Source organism: Opisthocomus hoazin, chromosome Z (assembly GCF_030867145.1).
Source record: "Opisthocomus hoazin isolate bOpiHoa1 chromosome Z, bOpiHoa1.hap1, whole genome shotgun sequence".
In the NCBI taxonomy this organism is placed as follows: Eukaryota; Metazoa; Chordata; class Aves; order Opisthocomiformes; family Opisthocomidae; genus Opisthocomus; species Opisthocomus hoazin.
The window spans coordinates 57,917,210-57,937,728 of NC_134454.1; the positions used below are offsets into that span (position 1 = coordinate 57,917,210).

General features: G+C 44.9%; 1 protein-coding gene across 2 annotated transcripts; it reads right to left on the minus strand.

The window, feature by feature from the left end:
* Positions 1–2,240: 2,240 nt before the first annotated feature.
* On the minus strand, positions 2,241–19,855 carry LPL (lipoprotein lipase). Of its 2 annotated transcripts, none has more exons than XM_075411150.1 (10): positions 19,595–19,855; positions 12,585–12,748; positions 12,277–12,456; positions 11,542–11,653; positions 9,421–9,654; positions 8,940–9,182; positions 7,675–7,795; positions 6,685–6,867; positions 5,450–5,554; positions 2,241–4,461 (listed from the first exon to the last, which is right to left on the minus strand). In XM_075411150.1, the coding sequence occupies exons 1-10, from the start codon at positions 19,668–19,670 to the stop codon at positions 4,416–4,418; spliced, it is 1,464 nt and encodes a 487-aa protein (XP_075267265.1). In that variant the 5' UTR covers positions 19,671–19,855; the 3' UTR covers positions 2,241–4,415. The 2 variants fall into 2 exon arrangements, with proteins under 2 accessions (XP_075267265.1, XP_075267264.1); XM_075411149.1 differs by having other exon boundaries at positions 12,585–12,751.
* Positions 19,856–20,519: the final 664 nt, after the last annotated feature.

Here is a 20,519-nt window from a genome sequence, read left to right on the forward strand (position 1 = left end):
CCTTCCCTTCCTCTTCTCATTTCCTTGTTCTCCTTCAGTCACTGAAGAACGCTAATCCCTTTATTTGTTTATGTGTAAACTGGTGACTTTTCAGACCCGCTACAAAAAACATTTGACTAGAAGACATTTCTGGAAATAGGCAGCAAGAGAAGCTAGAAATTTCTGGATGAAGACTTGGTGGCAGTTGGATTGGTCCCCTTGGACCTGAGGATTTTAATACTGCTATGTCTAGCTTGACAGTCAGTCAGAATATGGATAGCCCTGCACTGGCAGCTGTAAACAAAAAGGAAAATACTACAGCTACATTAATTCTTCCATTTTACTTAAAATTTGGTTTCGATACCTGTTTTTGACCAGCTTTGAAACAACATTTTTGCAAGGTCTTGCTCACCCAAAGCAGAAAGCTTCTGATATTTTGTTCACAACACACAGAGAAAACCAGACACACAAGTATATCTGAAGGGAGAAAAGCATTTTCCGTAGTTAGTCATCACAGTTTGAGAAGGAGAAAAAGCGTTGCTATACAAAAATGTGGGATTTATACAGGCCTTTATGATTTCATGGCTCATGGAAATCAACCACCCACTTTACAGACGTGGAAAAAGGAATAGTTTTCTCACTGCTGAATCGATTGAGTGCTCTCTCAGCTTTTATAGAGGAACTAATCTTAGACTTCAGATGATAAGCTTTTATTCTTGCCCTCTGTGATCTAACGTTTAAAGTTTGTGCCCGCTGATGTGAAACCAGGTGTTGCATTTCAGGCACCTATGAAAAACATGGTGCCTCAGCAGAGGGGTCAAATGAACTACCAGTTAATTGGGTATGTAGACACTTACAGACAGCACCTTCATTGCTGGTTCCCAAAATTTCTCAGAATGAAATATGTAGGAATAAAATCTAGGCACTAGGTATTTGAGTCAGGACTTTCCTTGCCTTGTGGCTGAAATCCTTTTCTTCCCCCTTTCTTTTCAGCCAAGAATGGCTTTTTCTGCCTGTTCAAGCCATTGGTTAGCCATGCGACAGTCTACCTCCCCCATAGTCCTTCCCAGAGACAGCTGGCTGGGTGAGCAGGGATCATCACCCTTCCTGATGTGGCTGGCACTCCAGAGCAAGACGCAAGAGTCACAGGGCCAGGGATGGATCTAAAGGCTCACAAGGGAGACATGGGTTCTTGTCCCTGCACCAAAACCTATTTCTCTGCTTTACCTAATAATGTACTCACTGTAGCGAGGTTGCTGTGGCTTTAAGGAGTAGTAATACCATGGTACTTTTAGGAGATGTGGTCACAGGCCTAGTCTTGTTCAACTGCAGGAGTTCTTCTTGTCCCCCGACCCAGCTCCTGACACGGGGAAAGCAGGAGAGTGTCCTTAGAACACCTGCTGCCAGCATTTCCACGCATTCACCCTATGCAGACTGGGTTCCTCCTGCCTTCCCTTTCCCATTTTTCTCCCCAAGGTACTCCCTGTCCCGCTTCCCTTCCCCTTCCAGTTCCTCCCCTTCCCTCTTCCATCCCTCTCCATCCATTCATCCTTTGCTTTTGTGCCCATCCATTTTCTATTGCATACCTCCTCTCTGCTTTCACAAGGACTGAAGCTCTGCTCCTGCCCAAGAGCAGTCTCTTTGACCAAGTCAGTCCTGGAAGCAGTCTCTCCCAAGCCAATTCATGAACTGCTCTAAGTACTCCTAATATTGTTCCACAAGTGCATGTCACTACAACTCTTTAATTCTGGTTCTCCCCTTCCAAGGGCCCTTGCCATGTAGCGTAGGGAACAAAGTGTTCTGGTGACAACCACTCTTGAGCTCAGCTGTGCCCACAACACATGGGTCAGAGCAATTTTTTGACTGTTACTCCCTTAAGCAGTAGTGGTGGCCCTTGCCTCCTCTACCCACGGGGTCAGAAAACTTCTAGGAGGTGAGAAGCAGAAGGATAGTTCTGACATCTGCCAAAAGAGATGAAATGAGCCTTTTTCAGTAAGGGCTGTTCTCAAAAGGGCATGAAACTTGAAAACCACAAGCTGCAGGTGATGAGCAACTTCTCCGGTGATGGGTAGCCTTGCTGGCACATACTAATTCATTGATGTCTTGATATGCAATTTTGTTTCGCAAAAGGAAATGGAAAAAAAAAAATAAAAATCACACATTGCATTAAAAAGTCTTACCCCATCTTTTCACCCTCAAAGACTGTGCCCTTCACATAAAAAATATACAGCAGATTGTTTCATCGAAAGGAAACTAGTGACTTTGTTATCAGTTTGATATTTTTATTAAAATCATAGGTTTCCAGTCTGTACAAAACTGAGGAGCTTTCTTTTAAAAAAAAAATATTAACCACACAGGAAATAATGCAGTGTAAGTGGTTTGTTGATAAAAATCTCTCTGAAAGCTATATACAGGATTAATATCACACAACTGTATTAATGTAGAGACTGTCAGCAACTTTAGCAATATATACAGACTACCTTTACACACATAAATATCTTATTTACAGCTAATAAATAACATCCGAAGCTAAATCATGTGTCCTCATGTACAAGAACCTTCATTGTTTTGTATCCAAGTTCTGTATGTGTTTGTATTTGATCCTGTATTATGAGCATGCCTGTTCTGATACTTTATTTCCAAAGATCTTAACTCTTAAGAGAAAACTGCAACAAAACATGGTCTACAGGGAATAAATCATTATATTTATTTTTAGACATCTCAAATGCAGCGGCTCAATACTCAACCCCACCCTCGGTGACTCATCACATCTCTACTGTAGTTTAAGGGTTAGGAAATTAAATGTGAGCAATTTCAGAGTTATTAATATTCCAACATATTGCACTGTTTAAGACTTTTATCCTATCCCCAAACACACTAGCAGCCACGGCTGGAAAAAAAAAAAAAAAACAAAAACACAAAACTGTGCACATAAATGCATACATGTTGGTTTTGCTTTCAAGATGGGATGATACTGGAGAAATCACCACCTCCACACTGTCTTGTACATGCAGGAATAGACTACAAAAAACAACATCAATAGCTCACATTACACTTGGAGAAGTGTATAACTTCAAGCCCTTCTGCCTCCCCAGTATTTTGTTTATCTTCTAGAAAGCTAAAAGAGGACTACTGAACCTTTCGGAGCACTAGAAAAATTACCTGTTACTTAAAAAAGGGGAAGCAGAATGTCTTCAACGTGTCTGTTTCTGGCAACCTGCAGCATGTCTAATTCAAGTGTTTTCAGAGCATTCATTCTTGTGCATCACACAATCAGGCTCCTTTTAACTGTCACAGCTCCTGCTCCTTGCTGAATTCCACCTCACATCAGAAAACCAAGCAGCTCCTAGGATGTAGCACTGAACCACAGCCAAGCAACAAACCAAGTTGTGTTACTGGCAGTCACAATTCCAGTACAGTGAAGCACGAGCATGCTTGTCATCTGTCAAGTGGATTCATTTGCACGGAAGACTGCATACAGCAGCCACTCTGCTGCATCACTATCATCTGGTGTCAACGAGCAGAGAAGCTGTCACAATTCTGGCATATGGGATGCAAGAAAGTGGTGGGAAAAGAGATTAAAAAAAAATAAAAAAAAAATCTGTTTCCTGCAGTTTCTGGTAGCTCAATTCCTTTGTAGTTCCTTTTTCACAGTGTTGGAGGTTAGACGATTTCATTTTCAAAGAACAAAAGCACAGACAAAAAGTTGAATGTCTGCATAAGACACTAGTATTGCTGTCTTCTCCTACAACTGCTATTTATTCCAGAGTAAGCTGTGCAGAAGTACATAGATTAACAAATCATACCTATTGCTAAGCAGCACTGGCATCTACCCCCAGTAAAACACATTCTTAACCACAAAGTAGAAAATTCATCCCCATATCGTCAGTCCCTGACACCTTTTAGTAATACACACATCAAAGGTGTTTTTTTCACATGAGAAACCTACTCATTTGCTACACACACACTTGAACACAATGAACTCTAGCCACTGAACTGTCTGAAAATTCAGATAGCGAAGCCAGAAAAAAACCTGTCCAGTTTCAGAAGACTCCTGAAAAGACAGAAAAGCCAGGTACAGGCTTTGCTTCTTTTCAATAAATATTAGAAAACTGCTATAGAGGATTTGATGTCAAGAAACCTTGTCACAAGGCACCATGATTAAGCAAAAGTACTTATTTCTTCCCAGGACTCAAGCCTTTGGCAAGTTGTTTTGTGGGTTTCTTTGCTTCTAACTATGTGGATAACGTATCTTCATTGTTAGTAACTTTGTATGCTGAGACCTCCTTACAAGACGTCTCCTAATATAGCTAGGAATAGCAGGCAAAAAGCCAGCAGCGGATAAATATTTCTATATATTTGGTTCTGAACATCCAGTCCACAGGGATGAACAGACTCTCCTCCTCCCCAGTGTGGAAAATCTTCACTCTTGTCACTTAAGCAGATTCATGAGCAGAATTTTCTTTAAAGGCTTTCTTGGCACTGTAGGGGGGGAGGGGAAAAAAGACAGATAAGGTGAAGACGCAAGATACTTGTTCATTTTTGTCTCATTTTTGACACTTAAAAAAACCCCTGCTTAACAGGAAAATAAATTTTGTGCTTGGGCTTTTCCTGCCTGCTGCTGGATTTTACACATCAGATACACACAGAGCTCTCAAGGCCTCCCAGGTCATTGCCCTGGAGTGAAGGTCAGCACACATGCCTTTTTATGCAGAACTAGACTAGAAGTGTCAGTCTAGAAGTGTCCCCATGAGACCTTTCACACACAGCAACTGCACTAAAATAAACATAACCAGTTCTCCAGCTCAAACTTTAGTGGATAAAGTCCAAATAAATCTGGCCCCATTTGAAAGTTTACTCTGGGTCAGAAAAATTACAGATTGACAAATTGGGCTGTACTATGGGCTATTAAACACAAAGACTCAATCTCTGATCCAAATCAGAGATGCAAATCTCAGGAAGTCACTCACCTGGCGGTCGCCAGCAAAAAGCAATGTGCCAGGGAGAACACCCAGGTATGCCCGCTCAGCTTCTGTGCCAGCCTCCGAACCTGCTGCTGGCCAGCGAGGAGGGAGTGCTCTGGACTGACACAGTACGGATGTTTGGATGGTCTTCAATTACGGGTAAATGTAGGGCATCTTTAAATAGAGGCATGCTTTCCTCTTTGTGTTAGCGTATGGTGTGTGAACACTCTTTAACACTTATACTTAGCCATCACGTGAATGTGAGAGGCAGTGACTTGTACTTGCTTTCCAGATATGCTAAAAACCACACAAGGACATGGTTAGCAGAGAATCAAATTAGGGGTTTTTAAGCTGCCATAATCAAACCTCAGGTTAGTCTGAGTTGTGATGCTTCTGAAGCCTTGAGAAGACTAGTACACAAGTCAACTAAATCAGGAAGTTTTATTAGATCGTGCTGCTACCACTGAAGTTTCCCCCAACCCAGAAACAAGAGTCATCACTCATACCCTCCTCTCTTCCTGTTGACGGGCTGCTCCAAGCATTTCACAAATATTGCTGCCTCTTCTCCCTTACTGAGACGCGAGGTGCCATCTCGAGAACAGAACACCACCCTGTGAAATAAATATTGGACAATCATGTGACTGAGCCAGACACCTCTCTTTAACCCTAGGAACAGGACTGATGCTTGGAAGTAGTCTTTATACTTTTTCATGTGAGGCACTACTACTTTACACGCCTGTGAGAAAACTATTTTTAAAACAGAATTATGACAAAAACACTGCGAAACTTGTAAATGTATTACACATGGACTTCAAACTGTAGCCATAACTTTCACTGATCCTTTGCATAAAATCTTCTCACGTCTAAGACAGCAGAAGCTCTATCTCAAAGTCTCTTGGATATTTATTTACCTCAGTCCTTTTGTGACTTATTGTCAGATGAATGATCTCGGAAGAAAACCTTATTCCCTCAAATGTTGCCAATTCGAGCAAACCTGAGCAGTTGCTTTTCTATTTACCAGTACTTTCCCCACCCCTATATTTGTTCAGCTCTGATAACTGTTCTTTGATAAAGCGACTGCCTTGTTTATTCAAAGGAGGAACATATTATTTACAATAGTGTAGGTATGACTTGCATACTGTGTTCTAGGTCCATTTTCTGCTAACAGGTCTCACGTCAAGCGAATATAAGTATTTCAAAAGATATAGGTCAAAGCAGTTCTGGTTAGACTTTGCTGTTTTAGCATTCACGCATTCGGAATCTCCTGCAACAGTCATGAGTTTCAGTTTTCACCCACCATTCAGGTATTCCCAACTCCTAAGAAAATCCAGCTTAACAAAGCACACTTTTGGAAGCATTTCTAAAAAACTCCTTCTAAATGTCTTCACAAGAAAACCTGTGCAAACCTCTAGCAAGAAAAAGGAGAACAACTGCAAATACAGTCAGAGATGCTGGTTCATGGAGATCCCCTCCTGCATATTAGAACTAACCTGAGGCACATGAGACAGTGATATACAAAGGAATTATGTGGGAGTAAAACTACTGATTGCAGATCCCAGTGAAAGCAAACAACTGAACATGGCTGACATATATGGCCGTTTGATGCCACTGGAGCCCTGGTTATCAGTGCTGCACCTATTTGCAACTGCTTTCCATGTTTTGTGCCACCCTGTGAGACATCAGGAATCAGCAAACACTGTCAATTAAAATTAATACAGCTTATGACATCACCACAAGTTACTTTTTCTGAGTTTCTCCCGATTTCACTCTGACTCTCTGGATGTCGAATGTAAAAGGAGTCCACCAGTCTGACCAGCTGAAGAAGCTGTCTTTCTCCCACTGCAGCTTCAGCATAAGCAGGTCGCCAATGTCCACTTCTGTGTAAATCAGGAAGGAGAAGGTCTTGTTTGAAGAGACTTCAGGCCTGTGGGGAGGGAAATAAGGAAAAAGAAACAAAAAAATGGGAACTGTTGGACAGATAAAAGAAAATTAAGGTGAAACAGAGTCAGGATTTAACGTACTTCAGAGAAGAAGGAAGCAGCCTTCTCCATAGTTCTGATGGATGTCATAACGTAAAAAACACCTTAAGCTTTTCTAAAGGCACAAGGAAAAGCTTTCTGCAACAAGGCTGGTAAAACCCTGGGACAGACTGCAAAGGCAATGGGTGGGTGGCTCTCAGAGAAGCCAGACAAGCACCAGCCAGCAACAGCTGTAGCTTCCTCAGCATAAAAAAAAAAAGACTTTGGTGCTTTCCAGCCCCATTCCGTGCCAGCCCAGGTGCAGGGATGCAAGCACAGACTTCTGCTTTTTTGCAGTGCTGTGGAAGCAAATCCCATGTCTCCCTCTGCTTCCGCACTGAGGCCTTCAGACCCATCAGACAATTAACTCCAGGGCAGTCTGCTTTTAAGGAGCTTTAACACAGCTGGAATATGGCATAAAGATACTAAAAAGAGATGACAAGAAACCTGCCACACCACAAAAATTCTTATTACCCTGAGCCACAGGTCAGACTTCACATTTCCATATTTCAGACCCCTTCTCAAGAACAGCTCCTATAGAGCTCAGATCATTAGCTTCAGCAGTGGGTGCATCCCCTTGATCAAGGACAAGAGCAGATTCTGGGACCCTATTGGATTTCTGTAGCTGGAGCTAGCACAAGTTTTTCAGCTGGGGATTTAACAGATATACATAGACTCAAGAGTACACTGCAGTTGCTTCTGTAGTTACTCACAGCGTGAAAGCAATGTTCTCACTCTGATCTAGAGTGCCATAGAGAGAGATGAGGAATGGCTGGTTTGTCTTGGTTGTGTTAGTCTTTCCAAAGAAATGGATCTTGACTTGGTAATGAAAGACTGGAAGAACACAAAATAAAAGGCCATTAGGAAAAAAAAAATCAACCTCCAAAGAGACTGCTGGTGACAAAACCACCCAAAAATCCCCATGCAGCTCCTAGACTGGAATATGCCAACATCACTAAATTGAGGAATTTAGTTCCCTGCAGGTATGCATGGAATCATGTTTGTGCACAGATAAAGATTAGGATGCAAAAGAATCATGATTCAAAAACATCTTCACAGCTCTTGCAACTGAACTCTGCATTTAAGTTTACTGCACTATAATCACAGAGTCTGCAGTATCGCCTTCAAACCTGTTACAAATGTGTTAAGACTTTCTGTCCTTGACTCAAAACAAGTGAGCTGTGCCCTCCTCATACAGGAGCCTTGGTGGATTAAAAAAAAAAAAAAAAAAAGACAAACAACTGACATTGCAGATTAAGCACTAAATGCCAACAAAACACTGGTCTTGCAGCTGTTCTAACTGCAGGAATGTGCCCTCTGATTGCTGGTCCATCACGCAATGCACACAGTGAACATACCACGTGGCACAGTCAATGCTAGGGAGGGGGCGAAAAAAAAAAAAAAAAGAAAAATCCAACTCAGAAGCTATTTCCCTTGATGAAAACCTTGAAGTTCTTTCTTGTAATGTCCTTCTTGTACCTACCATTGTGGCAATGGGAATCAAGAAATGATGTGATATTTTAACAAGGACTAGTGTTCTTCTGGCAAAGGCACTACAAAAGGCACAAGTCTGATTGCTGCACATCTTTAAAGATGCTCATCAGGCTGAGCTCTGCTGATCATCTTCCCAGCAGTAGGACAAATTCATTTGGATGAAAAATACCAAAAAAAATTGGAAGACTCAGTTTTTCTGAGTGACCAGGCCACAGAGTAAATCCCCACAACTTTGCTACTTAGAAACTTGTGACAAAATACCTTTTGTGTATTCTATCCCCCACTTCCACACCTTAAGTAAGGTGACACTGTTTTTCCATGCCTGCACTTTAGCTTGTGCTTAACGGTAAACTGCAGGCAAGCTTCACCCCTGCTCACCACAGGCATCAAAGCAGCAATATTGTCATCTGCAGCATGTACCCACCCTGACACACGGCTGAGTGCAAGTATTAGTCTTGCTCACCAGTAAGCAAGCAGGACCTACCTTTATAGGGCATCTGAGCTCGGGTCTTCAAGTACATTTTGGTGTTTCTCTTCGTTCTCACTCTGTTGACCTTGTAACCCAAGTTATTGCAGCGGTTCTTCCGGCAACTCAGGCAGAGACCCTTCTCAAAGGCCTCTTTCGTGTTGCAGCGGTAGGCCATGCTGGGCTTTTCTTCAAAGAGAAGGGAGTCAATGAAGAGGTGGATGGATCGCTCATGAGAGCATTTCACCAGCTGATCCACATCTGGAAAGAAAATATGTAGTGTGTATACACACACGTACAATGACATAAACCCCTCTGCAATGCTGTCGACAGGCACAATCCACCATGCCAGAGAGCTGGGCTTTATAGGGTGACTTTTAAAAGCAGTTGAAAGAACAAGCTCCTGTATCTCCCAAAGTGATCTTTGCTTGCAGGAAACCTGCAAGCTAATGAAGATCTCCCTTTGGATGTTATACTGTGCCCTCCAGAGCAGCCTCACCTGCAAAGCCTTTTTCAGCAATCAGACGGAGTGCTTCTCCCAAGTTGCAACCTGGCTGGAAACCTCCACCATTAGGATAAATATCGATGTGCCCAACAGGCTTCTGGATCCCAATGCTGCGATCTGGAGAGCCTCGAGTGTAGGTGTGTAGGACATCCACAAAGTCAGCATCATCCGGGGAGAGGCGGGTGAGGGCATCAGCATACTCAAAGGTAGGACCAGCTGGATCCAGCCCTTTATGGGGCAAACCGCAAAGAAAAAATGAGGTTATTGTCTGCCAAAGACACTGACAACAAATGCCAAACTCAGCTACCACATTGGGCCAGAGTACTGCATATGGTGTCGGTGTCACTGTAGACATTACAGAGGGATCATTTAATTAGCATTCATGTATGCAGGACAATCAAGTACACCGCCTTGAAATGCTGTCACTGTTTAAAAAATAAGGTGTATGTAAACATGTGAAGAAGCCCAGATAACTTCCTCACTGCTGTAGCATTTCCAATGGATGGAAGAAACATGCTAGTAAATATTGTCTCAATGTATTCCTCTCTTGTCAAGAAACAGCGGAATTGTAGAATTTCTATTTGAAGTGCCTGAAGTGTGGAAAATGTCTTGCTGCTAATTCCCTGCTAGGGCAACAACTGGGAAACATAAACGAGAGCTTCACTGTCTACTTGCCTAAGGGGAAGGAGATTATTATGTGGTAAACTGTCAAGCTGAAGAAACACTGACATTAAAAACATCCAGAACTATTCTGCCAGTGAACAAGCACTATCTCTTGAATCCAGACAACTACTTGAGAGACGGCTAAAGGCAGAGCTGCAGGGACATGTCTTTTCTGCAGCCCTCAGCTGGGGACAGGCACCTGGATTGCCCACCACTCGTTAGCCGCACCCAGTCAGCGCTGCCTTACCCTGCTCTGAGGATTTCAGGGACCACATCCCACTACTCCCTGCGCCCAAAGGTGATGCCGCTTTCCCAGGGAAAGGTTCATCCTGGGCACCGAGGGCAACTGTGGGGGCATAACAATAGGCTACTGGTATTGGAGTGATTTACCAGCCTCAGTGAAAGAAAAAAAGCTGCAGCTTAGAGAAAGACAGGGTAGAGCACCTAGTGTTTTGGCCTCCTGATTTCACTCTGCCACCTCCCAGCAGTCAGCCTTTCCTGATGCCACTGCTGCCTAGCCCACCCCGCAGCATGCCTGTGGATCTGGGATCACAACCAGGGTCAGGTGAAGGGGCAAAGGGTGCCAGGAGGAAGGGAGCTGGGCTCCCACCTAAATGCCGCTCCCAAGCTCTCTCAGCAGTGAAGGCACCTCAGATAAGTGATTTTCTTAGCCTCATTTGCTGAGTTTGGCTTCTCCTTTGCCACTGAGATCAGGGCTAGGGGCTCAGCTATCCAGGTGCTGGGCTGTAAACCTTGTCTAGCACACTTCTTAGCCTCCAAAAAACTAAAAAAAAAAAATCACCCTAAGCAGACATTTAGGCATGTATAGGACATGTATACTCCCCTCCCCTTTCCAAAATGCCCCCGGTACTCTTTTCAGTCTAGAATATTACTTGAGCCTGTTACGATTATTTTATTAACTAACTCTCAACAGATCTCTTCCGATTATCTGTCCAGTCTCCCTCGGAGCCCACATAAACTTCTTACATCCACAGCATCGAGCCCTGCAGGTACTACGCCCACTGCAGGAGGATCTACCTCCTATTCCTTCTGAACAGCTCCCACTGGCTGTGAGGGATGATTGCCTGAAGACAACCAACTGAAATTCTCATGCTCCAAGAGATATTTTGACCTTCTCCAAGCCACGGATTTGGCCAGTCTCAATCACATACCCCACAACTAGTCTCTTCACAGCCAACAAATCCCTGCCTGCTCACTCATTTCCTGTACAGAAGCAGGTCAAAGCTTCTCACCCATCACTTTCATTGTTCTCTTCTGAACCTTTCCCAGTTCTACTACAGAAATATCAGCTCTGCTGATCCAGTAAAGAATGAACACATAACCTAAGTACTGCCAACAAGCAACAACTGTTCTGGTGATTTTCCAGCGGAATATAGTTTTTCAGTGTGGAAGAGAGAGGACTCTCCACTCCACAGCCACAGGTTTTCTTACCAGTAATTCTGTTCACCTTCTTCTTGGTCAGGCTCCCAGCAATCCCAGCAGCATGAGCACCTAGACTGTACCCCAGCAAGTGGACATTGTTGAGAGGATAATTGAATTTCTCCTGCAGAAGACAGCGATTTGTTTAAAATCTCAAGTCAAATAGGAAAACATCAGAAGACACAAGGGAAAATGTGTTGTAAAACAGGGATTTCTCTTTGAGCCATCAATAATAGAAGAAACACTACATACAATTAACATAATTTTGTACCATGCTAGGTCCCTTAAGTAACTAACTCAAGTCAAGAATTTAAGCAGAGGAGAACGCAGAATGAAAGACAGAACACAGCGCTATGTGTTACACCAAAGGTTTTCAGCCACACCCTCCCCACCAGTCACCAGATCTTCTAAATATTTCCCAAAGGAAAAGCACACTTCTGTCTCCCAAGGACTGGTTGCTGTACAATATTTAGGAACTCCTCTTTCACAGCTACCTCTCACAGAGCCTTCAGAAGTACTGTCGACTCACAGGCCTCCTAACCACAAGGTGAAATTTCTGGAATGCCCTATAAGAGGCCTCCTTGTGTAACAGATAACCAGTAAATTAAAACTGGGATTTTATCAGTCCAGTAAAAGTACTGTCTGCAACAGATTAACTCCATCTACCCAATAGGAGATGATTAAAACAGCTGCATCATTGCTGTTCTGTCTCCTAGGAAATTACATACAACGTGAGACATGTCTTACCTCCATCCAGTCAATAAACATAGCAACATCCTTTCCCACCAGCTTAGTGTATGCAGCGGAAACTGGGTAGTGCTGCTGTGCTCGAACTAGCCAATCCACCACGACGACATTTGAATCAGGTTCCCTCTTGTACAGCGCATCCACCAACTTCGGGACCCAGCTCTCATACATTCCTGTCACCTGTCAGGTTTTTTTTGCCATTAAAAAAGGAGATACCTTAGTATTATCTGTGGTGTATAGACACCTCAGCTGACATCTCGTTTATCAGGAGTGTGGTTTAAAGGGAGATTCCTCCTCTTTCTTCTTACCGTCCACCCATGGATCACCACAAAGGTTTTACTGGTATGGTTGAAGTTGCACCGTGCCAGGCTGTCTACCTGCCCAGGAACCAGGTAACAGACATCCTCGTCAGGTTCTGCAGGCGTCCGTAAGGAAAACTTGCTCTCGATTCCCTCAAAACCGGTCTCAGCTTCTGCTATGCAAGAGCACAGGAGAAACACAGCAGTGCTTTAGGAGTATTAGGACGAACAGTTCAGAAGTCATAGGTATGATGCTGGAGAGGTATCAGGAACAGTCAAGAAATGGGACATGTGTTTTCCATTTCCTACAGCACTCCATTTTGTGCCACAATGGCCACATAAAGAGGAAACCAAAGGGTGAAAATTGCTCCCCCTTCAAGGTCCTACTATACAAGTGAGAATCTGGCCAGCTGTCAGACAGGTATGAATTCTTCCTAGGAGTAAGTATTTTCCTTGCTACATTATTAACAGCAAACCTGTGAATTACCACATCAGTGCAGAAAACTTGCACAGGACAGTCACAGACAGTACATGCAGGAAAGCAGCAAGTTCCTACCATGCTATTACATATTTTGGCAGTGCATCTTCCACAACACGTCATCAATAACCACACCTAACAAGGCTCTTTATAGCACTCAGTAGCTGCAGTGCATTAAAAATAAGAGCTGCGAAGTCACCACACTTTTATGAAACGCTGGTTTAAACTTTTTACCAGAGAAAAGCAGCAGGACAGAAGATCAGACACTCATTAAGGAAACTGGACTAGCAAAGCAGAAGCTGGTATTTGGAAGACAGTACTTCTTCAGACCACATGATAAGCAACACTACAGGAAACTATCTTCCTTTGCCTGAAGCTGTTCTGAATCCGGGGCCCAGGGGGGATGGACACGAACATGGATGCGAATACCATGTGCTGGTGGTAAAGCATGCAATGGCCTGAAGAGAACTCCCTCCAGCTTCCAGCTTAAAAACATAAGCTTTCCTTTTGTTCCCGCCAAGGCAGAGAGGTGACCTTAGGCTGCATGCTCCCTTTGTCTGGGAAGAAGCTGTTTTTATGTCCGGTTCAACACTTAGTACCTCTATATCCAGCAGGTCCTGTAATTAACAGTGGACTTGAACTCCAATACTTTCTGAAAACCAGGCACCACTTTGGCAACTTGCATTTAGCAAATATTGATTGCCTGATTTCCAAGTGCATCTGAACCCAGGCTAGCTCTGCCCTGCTCTGTGTTGTGTTCCCTGGCATCATGGACACCAAGCTTTTACAAACTCCTAAACACACATTAATGAATGGCTCCAAGCCACCATAGGGAATGCAAAGGGACACGGTGAGGACTTCACTCCAGACACGCAAAACAGATTTCCACTCCCCTTCTTTTCTGCATTGCAGACGAGGTTTTCTATGATAACTAGTAGACTGGTATTTCTCCATAAACTTGTGCTGCATCATTCAGAGGCGAAGAATGAACCATTAATTGTTCTCCTAAAACTTAGTCTTCTCATTCAAGCTACCATACTCAGCAGGGCAATGACTTATGCCTGACCTCACCCAGCCCTCAGGTAGCTGTATACGGTCTGGGAAGTTCCTGCTGTCCTTGGAGAACCACAGAAATCAGGGTCTAACCTCTTGTGTGAGGTGTAAAACCAGCACACAGGCTGGCAACAAATGCTCACATGCAAGCCTCAGAGACTGCTCTCATCTGCAGTCAATGGCTTAACATTGCCCGCATTCCCCAGGATTCCTCACCTGCCAAAAGCAAAGCACATGCAGGGAAGTAACAAGAACCGTTCACTGAACAGAAGGCAGTGCTCAGCTTTAGGTTTTGACCTTGCCTACACTAGGCTGGCTAGCTAATCCAGGATAATTGCACTGAGGGCCTCTTTCCCCCTAAAGATAGGTTGAAGTTTATGAAAAACACCTTTCTCCAAACCAGTTGAAGTATTCACATAGTGGTGAATATAAGACTACCTACTGAAAGCAAGATTTACCAAATTAACCAAACACTGACCTTTCTCAGAAGTTGCCCCTTTCTTTTATTATTTTTTTTTTTTTTTTTACACATTCAAAAGTTCAATTTTCTCACCAACCTAGAGTACAAAAACCCTTTCTGAAACAAATCTTTAGACTTACATTATTTACTTTTTAGCCAGAAAAAGAAAAGCCCCGAAGGCTGATTGGTTAAATACCAACTATAACTTTCAACTCAGATGTGAATCAGTAAAACCTTGAAAGGACCAAGAACATCTTTCAACTGTAAGAAATACAATGCAAGGACTTTCAATCATATATATTCCTGCCCAGGACAGGTAGGCAAACAAGAATAGTCCACCTGCTCACTAGTTAATACTGCTTCCTTTCATGCTTGGATACCTTTTCCCTTCTGAATTAAACCTATCTGATAATCATCAAAATCTAAACTAAATTGATATCCTGTCTTGTACTGTGTTTTCAATTACAACCACATGCTAGAATCTGCATATACGTTCAGACCGCATCTCTTTTGGAAACAAGCTTGTAATAAACTGAATTTACAATTCTACATGCACTGTACTTAAAGGTGCACTTAGAAAAGTGCACCACACTTAGGAAGATTGCAGCACAGTGGCACCTACCACTGAAGATGTGCAAAGTGCTTCACAAACATTCACGTGTTTCAGCCTAATAATCTTTGGGTGGGATTTAAGGACATAGGAGCACTGACATGCAGTCACCACCAGGAAAGCACCAGCTGCAAAGCAACAGCCCATGAGTTCAAGAAATAGCAGAAGGCCACTCTGCTCATTTAGGTATGTTACATGAGGAATTACAAAGTCAGAAGAAATTATTGTTAGCATCTTTTATGCTCGAAAATTGTCATATTGTCTAATGTCCACATATGTTCTGTTCTGAGCAGCAAGATACCCTCCAGATGAGGGAGGAGTGTGTGGTGGGGTTTGTTACAGACTTCTTAATGATGTGCTCATTAAGAAGCTATACTCAAAAGTTGCCCGAGTTTGGCTTTGCAACATCTGTACAGCTCAGAGCATAAGACAACTTGTCTGCACCTCATGCTCTGCTGCACACATGCTGCACTATCACCTCACCTCCCACCTTCGATGAAATTTTAGAAATACAGTACAGAGGTACGTAATAGTACGTGCACACTCACCACACATGCTGACATGTATATGCACCATGCTTTAAAACTGCAGAGAAGCTACAAAGCATATCACTTCAGAAAACTAGCATTTCCCACTTCTACTTTTGTACCTCATAAAGTATCTCAGTCTATTTAAAAAATGATTCAGAACCAAACTTTGTCATACACAGACTTTTGCCACAGACATTTTCCTCATAGATTTACAGTGAGAAGACTCCTTGAATCTTGCCCTAACTGAGCTAGTCAAACAGCTGGGTTTCATTCTTACAGCCTGACAAAAAGCCAGAGAAACGCAGAGATGGTCAATGGGCACCTCATCACTGGTTAGGTAATGATGTGTTTTAACACAAATTAATTAAACCAGGGAAAACCCAGAAATGGGGAGCCTTCAGCATGCTTCTGAAAGGTAAACAGAAATTTACCTGAATTTGCACCAGATTTTACAAACTGTAGATAGAGAAATTGGATATAAAGAAATTTATGTGCATCCATACTGAGACACTGAAGTTTTTACTCAGAGGAATGCAATTCCCTTTCTAAACAAGGCCTTGAAGAGAAGCAGACCTGGAGGTAAAAATGTGTAGACAAAACAAATTCATGCTTTTGCTAAAAATCACACTTTCCCAGGCCTAGTTCAGCAGAGGTATAAATGCACGTGTTCTGTATTGCAAAAGCTGCCAGGCACACAGCTGCAAACACAAGCTCCTGTTACTAACCAAAGTTTTCTGGCCACTGCTATGTGCTTACACTTAGCAAGGTGACCTACCAAGGGATTATTTAGGGAGCTGGAAAAGGGAGCGAAATTAAGAATTAAGCCACCAATTTCAGACTCAAGCATGGTTTTCTAACAGCCTATAGGCTGCACTGTCAAGCTCCATCATTTCATCATTCTCTGCAAACTTCACACTTTTCTTACACCTCCACTTACCTAACCTTAGCTTCCTTATTTAAAAAAAAAAAACACTGTCAGGTACATCAAGGTATAGAGAGTATCATAGAATTCAGAAAAAAGTACAACAAAAAAGCTCAGAAACTGGGAAAAGGCAGTAGTTTCATTTTCCTTCTTAAACTTCATAATGCTTTGGACTTGCAGTTTGTGAGACTCCATTCACTTGTGGACTCTTGTCAATTTTGAAAGCATCCCACTGACTTTAGGCCTTCCGACACAGTACAAATACAAGTTTATACAGTAATCGAGAGAATTCAGCTTCAAGTTTCCTCCACGGGAAGCCCAAGGTAACCTGGCAACAGATTTTGATGAAGAAAACTGTTTATCACCGGTCAGCTGGATAGAGAATGTGAGTTTTGAGGAAGTGACAACATCTGGAATATTAATCAAAATTTTAAATGCCCACATTAGACACAGGATGTCAAATAAGATAACAATGCACTTGCCAGAACCAGTGCGCCCAAACCATGGTCTTAAAAATGGAACCTTTCATAAACAACTATTTCCTAGCATTATGTAAACAGAAATGGACATACTATTAGCTAGCTGCAGAGATCATTAGAAATTATACTCCCAGACTGTGTAAACTCAGGCCCACACAGACATGCATTTACACACATGCACAGCAGCAAACACCAGCGAACACCTGCTCATAGCATCAAACATTTACATAAGCAGCTGGAGTTAATTGGAATAACTCTTCCCCCAGCTGATAACCAGCATTAGGATCATCCATCAATCAGTCATACTGAATTTCTAAATGAGTTCTGAAGCAAACTCGTGGTCAGCTGTAATAAAGGGGTTGTATCATTGAAATTGTTATAATTTAATTTGTTCTAGTCAAACTGAAATCAGACCACTGTGTGCTGCAACCCCCTGAAACTCACCCCACAAGTCAGGCTACTGTTTAACTTTGCTGTAAAGAAATTACAACTTCGAGCTTATCTATGCCTTCCTTAAGGTCTGAGCCCTGAGCATACGTTCTCTCTCACTTCCCCGGCAGGGTCAATGGAAGGAGCAACACCTCTGAAGAGCAACAGGGCTCAAGCTCAGATGCTGAGCAGGGACCTCCCAGCTCAAGTCCTGCAGCTCAGCTGGCAAAATGAGGGCAAACCATGGTTCTCACACTGTGCACATGGGTGCTCACCCCTCTCCAAGGCACTCCCTGTCAAATAGATCCTTACTCAGGTGCAGCTGGGAGGCTTGTAACTCAGTCCAGCAGAGCTCTTACCATCCTTCAGTCCCTCTGGGGTATCAGGAATTAGCCCAAGACAACAAAAAGCAATCATTGTCAGACTCTGCAGTAGTATGGAGAAAATGATGCATGAGAAAGCCACACCATGCAAGTACTTCCTGCACAGAAGAGAGTCCATCAAACTTTTCGGAGTGTCGGAGTGCTAGTGCTCACGCTACTCTCCAGCACACTTTTGATGCCTGACAGCTCCACCTCTGTGCCTTCTCAGAAATGCATTGTTCCTGGAAAGGTCACGGAAGCAGCCCTGGTAGGTCTACCCCAAACACAGCCATAGCAAAAGCCCACAGCTCACATCACACAACAGTGTAAATCTCCTGTAACTCCTGACTCTGGATTTACACTGGTAAAAATAGAGACAGGAATGTCCTCCTAGTAATTTTTTTATCTTTTCCTGTAACACCAATGTTATCTTCACCTAGAATATCTTTTTCTATGTTGTTTATTAAAAACTCTAGATTCCTGGAGGGCTGGATCATGTATTTTCCATGGCTTCGAAACCTCTTTTTGCTCTGCTGGGCAAGAAATAGTGCGGGAATGAAGGCTTAAATAGCTTTAGGATGATCACGCAACCTGTTTTCGTATAACCTGTTCCTAAGGAGAAAGAATGTAGTCATTATTAAGTCTGCGTCAAGTCAGTTCCTAAAGGGATGAAAGCTTGCTCTGGGAAGACAGTTATTTTACCAGATGAAACTTGGATACTGTGATGAAAACTGATTTTGATTGCCTCTGATTGAACAAGATCGGATTCAAAGCGAGAATACATTCCTTTGGCTGTGCCCTAGCACCCCATTCCTACTTTTGAATACTTCCCTTCAGCTTCCCTGCACACGATGGAAATAACAAAGGCATCTGCGGTGAAAAAAAAAGCAGCAGCTTCTATATTCCATTTTCGTATCACGCAGCGGCTGCAACAGCTACAGCCACGTTTTCTTCTAAGGCTGTGGACCTTTTAGAGATAAACTGCGGCAAGACTGTGGCAGGGCACTGCTAACGTAAGTTTGAGGAGCGGCGGTCTCCTGAAACAGCCCCTCTGCTCATTAAGAGCTGCAGTCACGTTTTGACTGATCGGGGGAGCGCTGGCGAACGCCTCGCAGCCGACACCCTCCCGCGTTCCACCCTCTCCCGCCCGGGGGGTGCCCACGCAGGCGGGACCCAAAGCCCGGCCGCACGGGCACACGCCGGCACCGTGCGCGCACACCCCTCCGCTCTCTCGCCCCCTCGACGGATTCTGCTGCGGCGCCGACCACAGCCCCAACGCGTCCATCGCGACGCTGATGGCGCTCAACCCCGCCGGGGACAGCCCGGGACGAAGATGGGAGCGCGGGCTCTCGGAAGCTACCGAGGCATAAAAAGAAAAAAAAAAAAGCTCCGGGGCATAAAAAGAACCAAGCCCACATCCCAAACCTCCGCAGCCCCTGGCATCAGCCCAGCGGGTCGTGCCTGCACTCCGGGCAGGGATCGGGCTCCGGGTCCGTCCCCACAGGACGCGGGTCCCCCCGGCACGGCTCTCCGAGGCCGCCCCGCAGCATCCCCCGCACCCCGGGGCAGCCCTGCAAAGCTCAGCTGGCAAGCTCGCCCCTTCCCGCCGCGCCGGCGACACCTCCCCCCCCCCCCCCCAAGGCAGCGGGCGCCCCCGGCAGCCACCCCACCCTTCCCCCCCGGGCCGGGGACTCACCGCCGGCGGCCGCGCCGAGGGCAGCCACCCCACGCAGGCAGAGGCAGAGGGCGGCCAGGAACGCCTTCCTCCCCATCGCGCCTACGCGCAGAAGTTTCGGTGCAGGAATTAAAAAAAAAAAAAAAAAAGAAAAAAAAAGTTTTCAGTTTTTTTTTTTTTTAAATATAACTGCAGCGCAAAAATAACGCAACGACGAAGAATCGCTCCTGGGGGGGGGCGGGGTGAGCAACGCCGAGCACCCCAGCACCGACCGCCAACACAGCTCCGCCACTCCCTCCCCTGGCCCTTATGTCCCCGCCGGTATGCAAATATGCAAATGTACCCCCACCCCCATTGGGCGCGCGCCGCGGGGCGGGGCCGGCGCTGCCCCGGGCCCGCGGGGTTGGGGGGAGGTGGGGAAGCGGGGGGCCGAGCCGCTCCTGCGGGGCGCCGCGACCTTGGCGGCACCCGGCACGGCCCGGCCGAGAGCCGGGAGGTGCGGCATCCCGCACCGGAGTGCACAGGCCCCCGGGCCCTCGGGGCTGGCTCCCTGCGCCCAGCCGCCCCCGGCCCAGCGCTACCCGCACGGCCGGGACGCGGCCCCGCCGCCCTCCCCTTGGTCCTCGCTGCCTTCGGCTGCGTGGCCCCGCTCTGCCCACAGTGACATCTTCCCCCCCGTCCGTGCTTTCGCAGCGGGAAGCGGCTGCTGACGGCGTTTTCAGTTCAGTGCCTGCACGGGGCCTGCCGCTGGTCCCTTGGAAAACCTCTGCCGAAACCTCGCTGTGCCAGCACTCGAGGCGATACAAGTTTGAGGCGTAAATTAATTCGCTGGAGACTGCATCTGCACTCCGGAGAAGTGCGAAGTGGTCTCTCTCAGCTCTTCAGCTGCCCGTGCCTCCCCCTCAGCAGCATGGTGTGCGTGCAGCTTTGCGTCAGTAGCTACAGG

What these genes read in the sequence shown, in the direction of transcription:
- LPL (XM_075411149.1), bottom strand. Translation starts at nt 19,670, where the DNA reads ATGGGGAGGAAGGCGTTCCTGGCCGCCCTCTGCCTCTGCCTGCGTGGG. An exon ending in TGCTGAAAAAGGCTTTGCAG is followed by an intron (nt 9,183 to 9,420) that starts GTGAGGCTGCTC and finishes TTTTCTTTCCAG; the next exon opens with ATGTGGATCAGCTGGTGAAA. An exon ending in GAGAACATTGCTTTCACGCT is followed by an intron (nt 6,868 to 7,674) that starts GTGAGTAACTAC and finishes CCCTCCCCACAG; the next exon opens with GCCTGAAGTCTCTTCAAACA.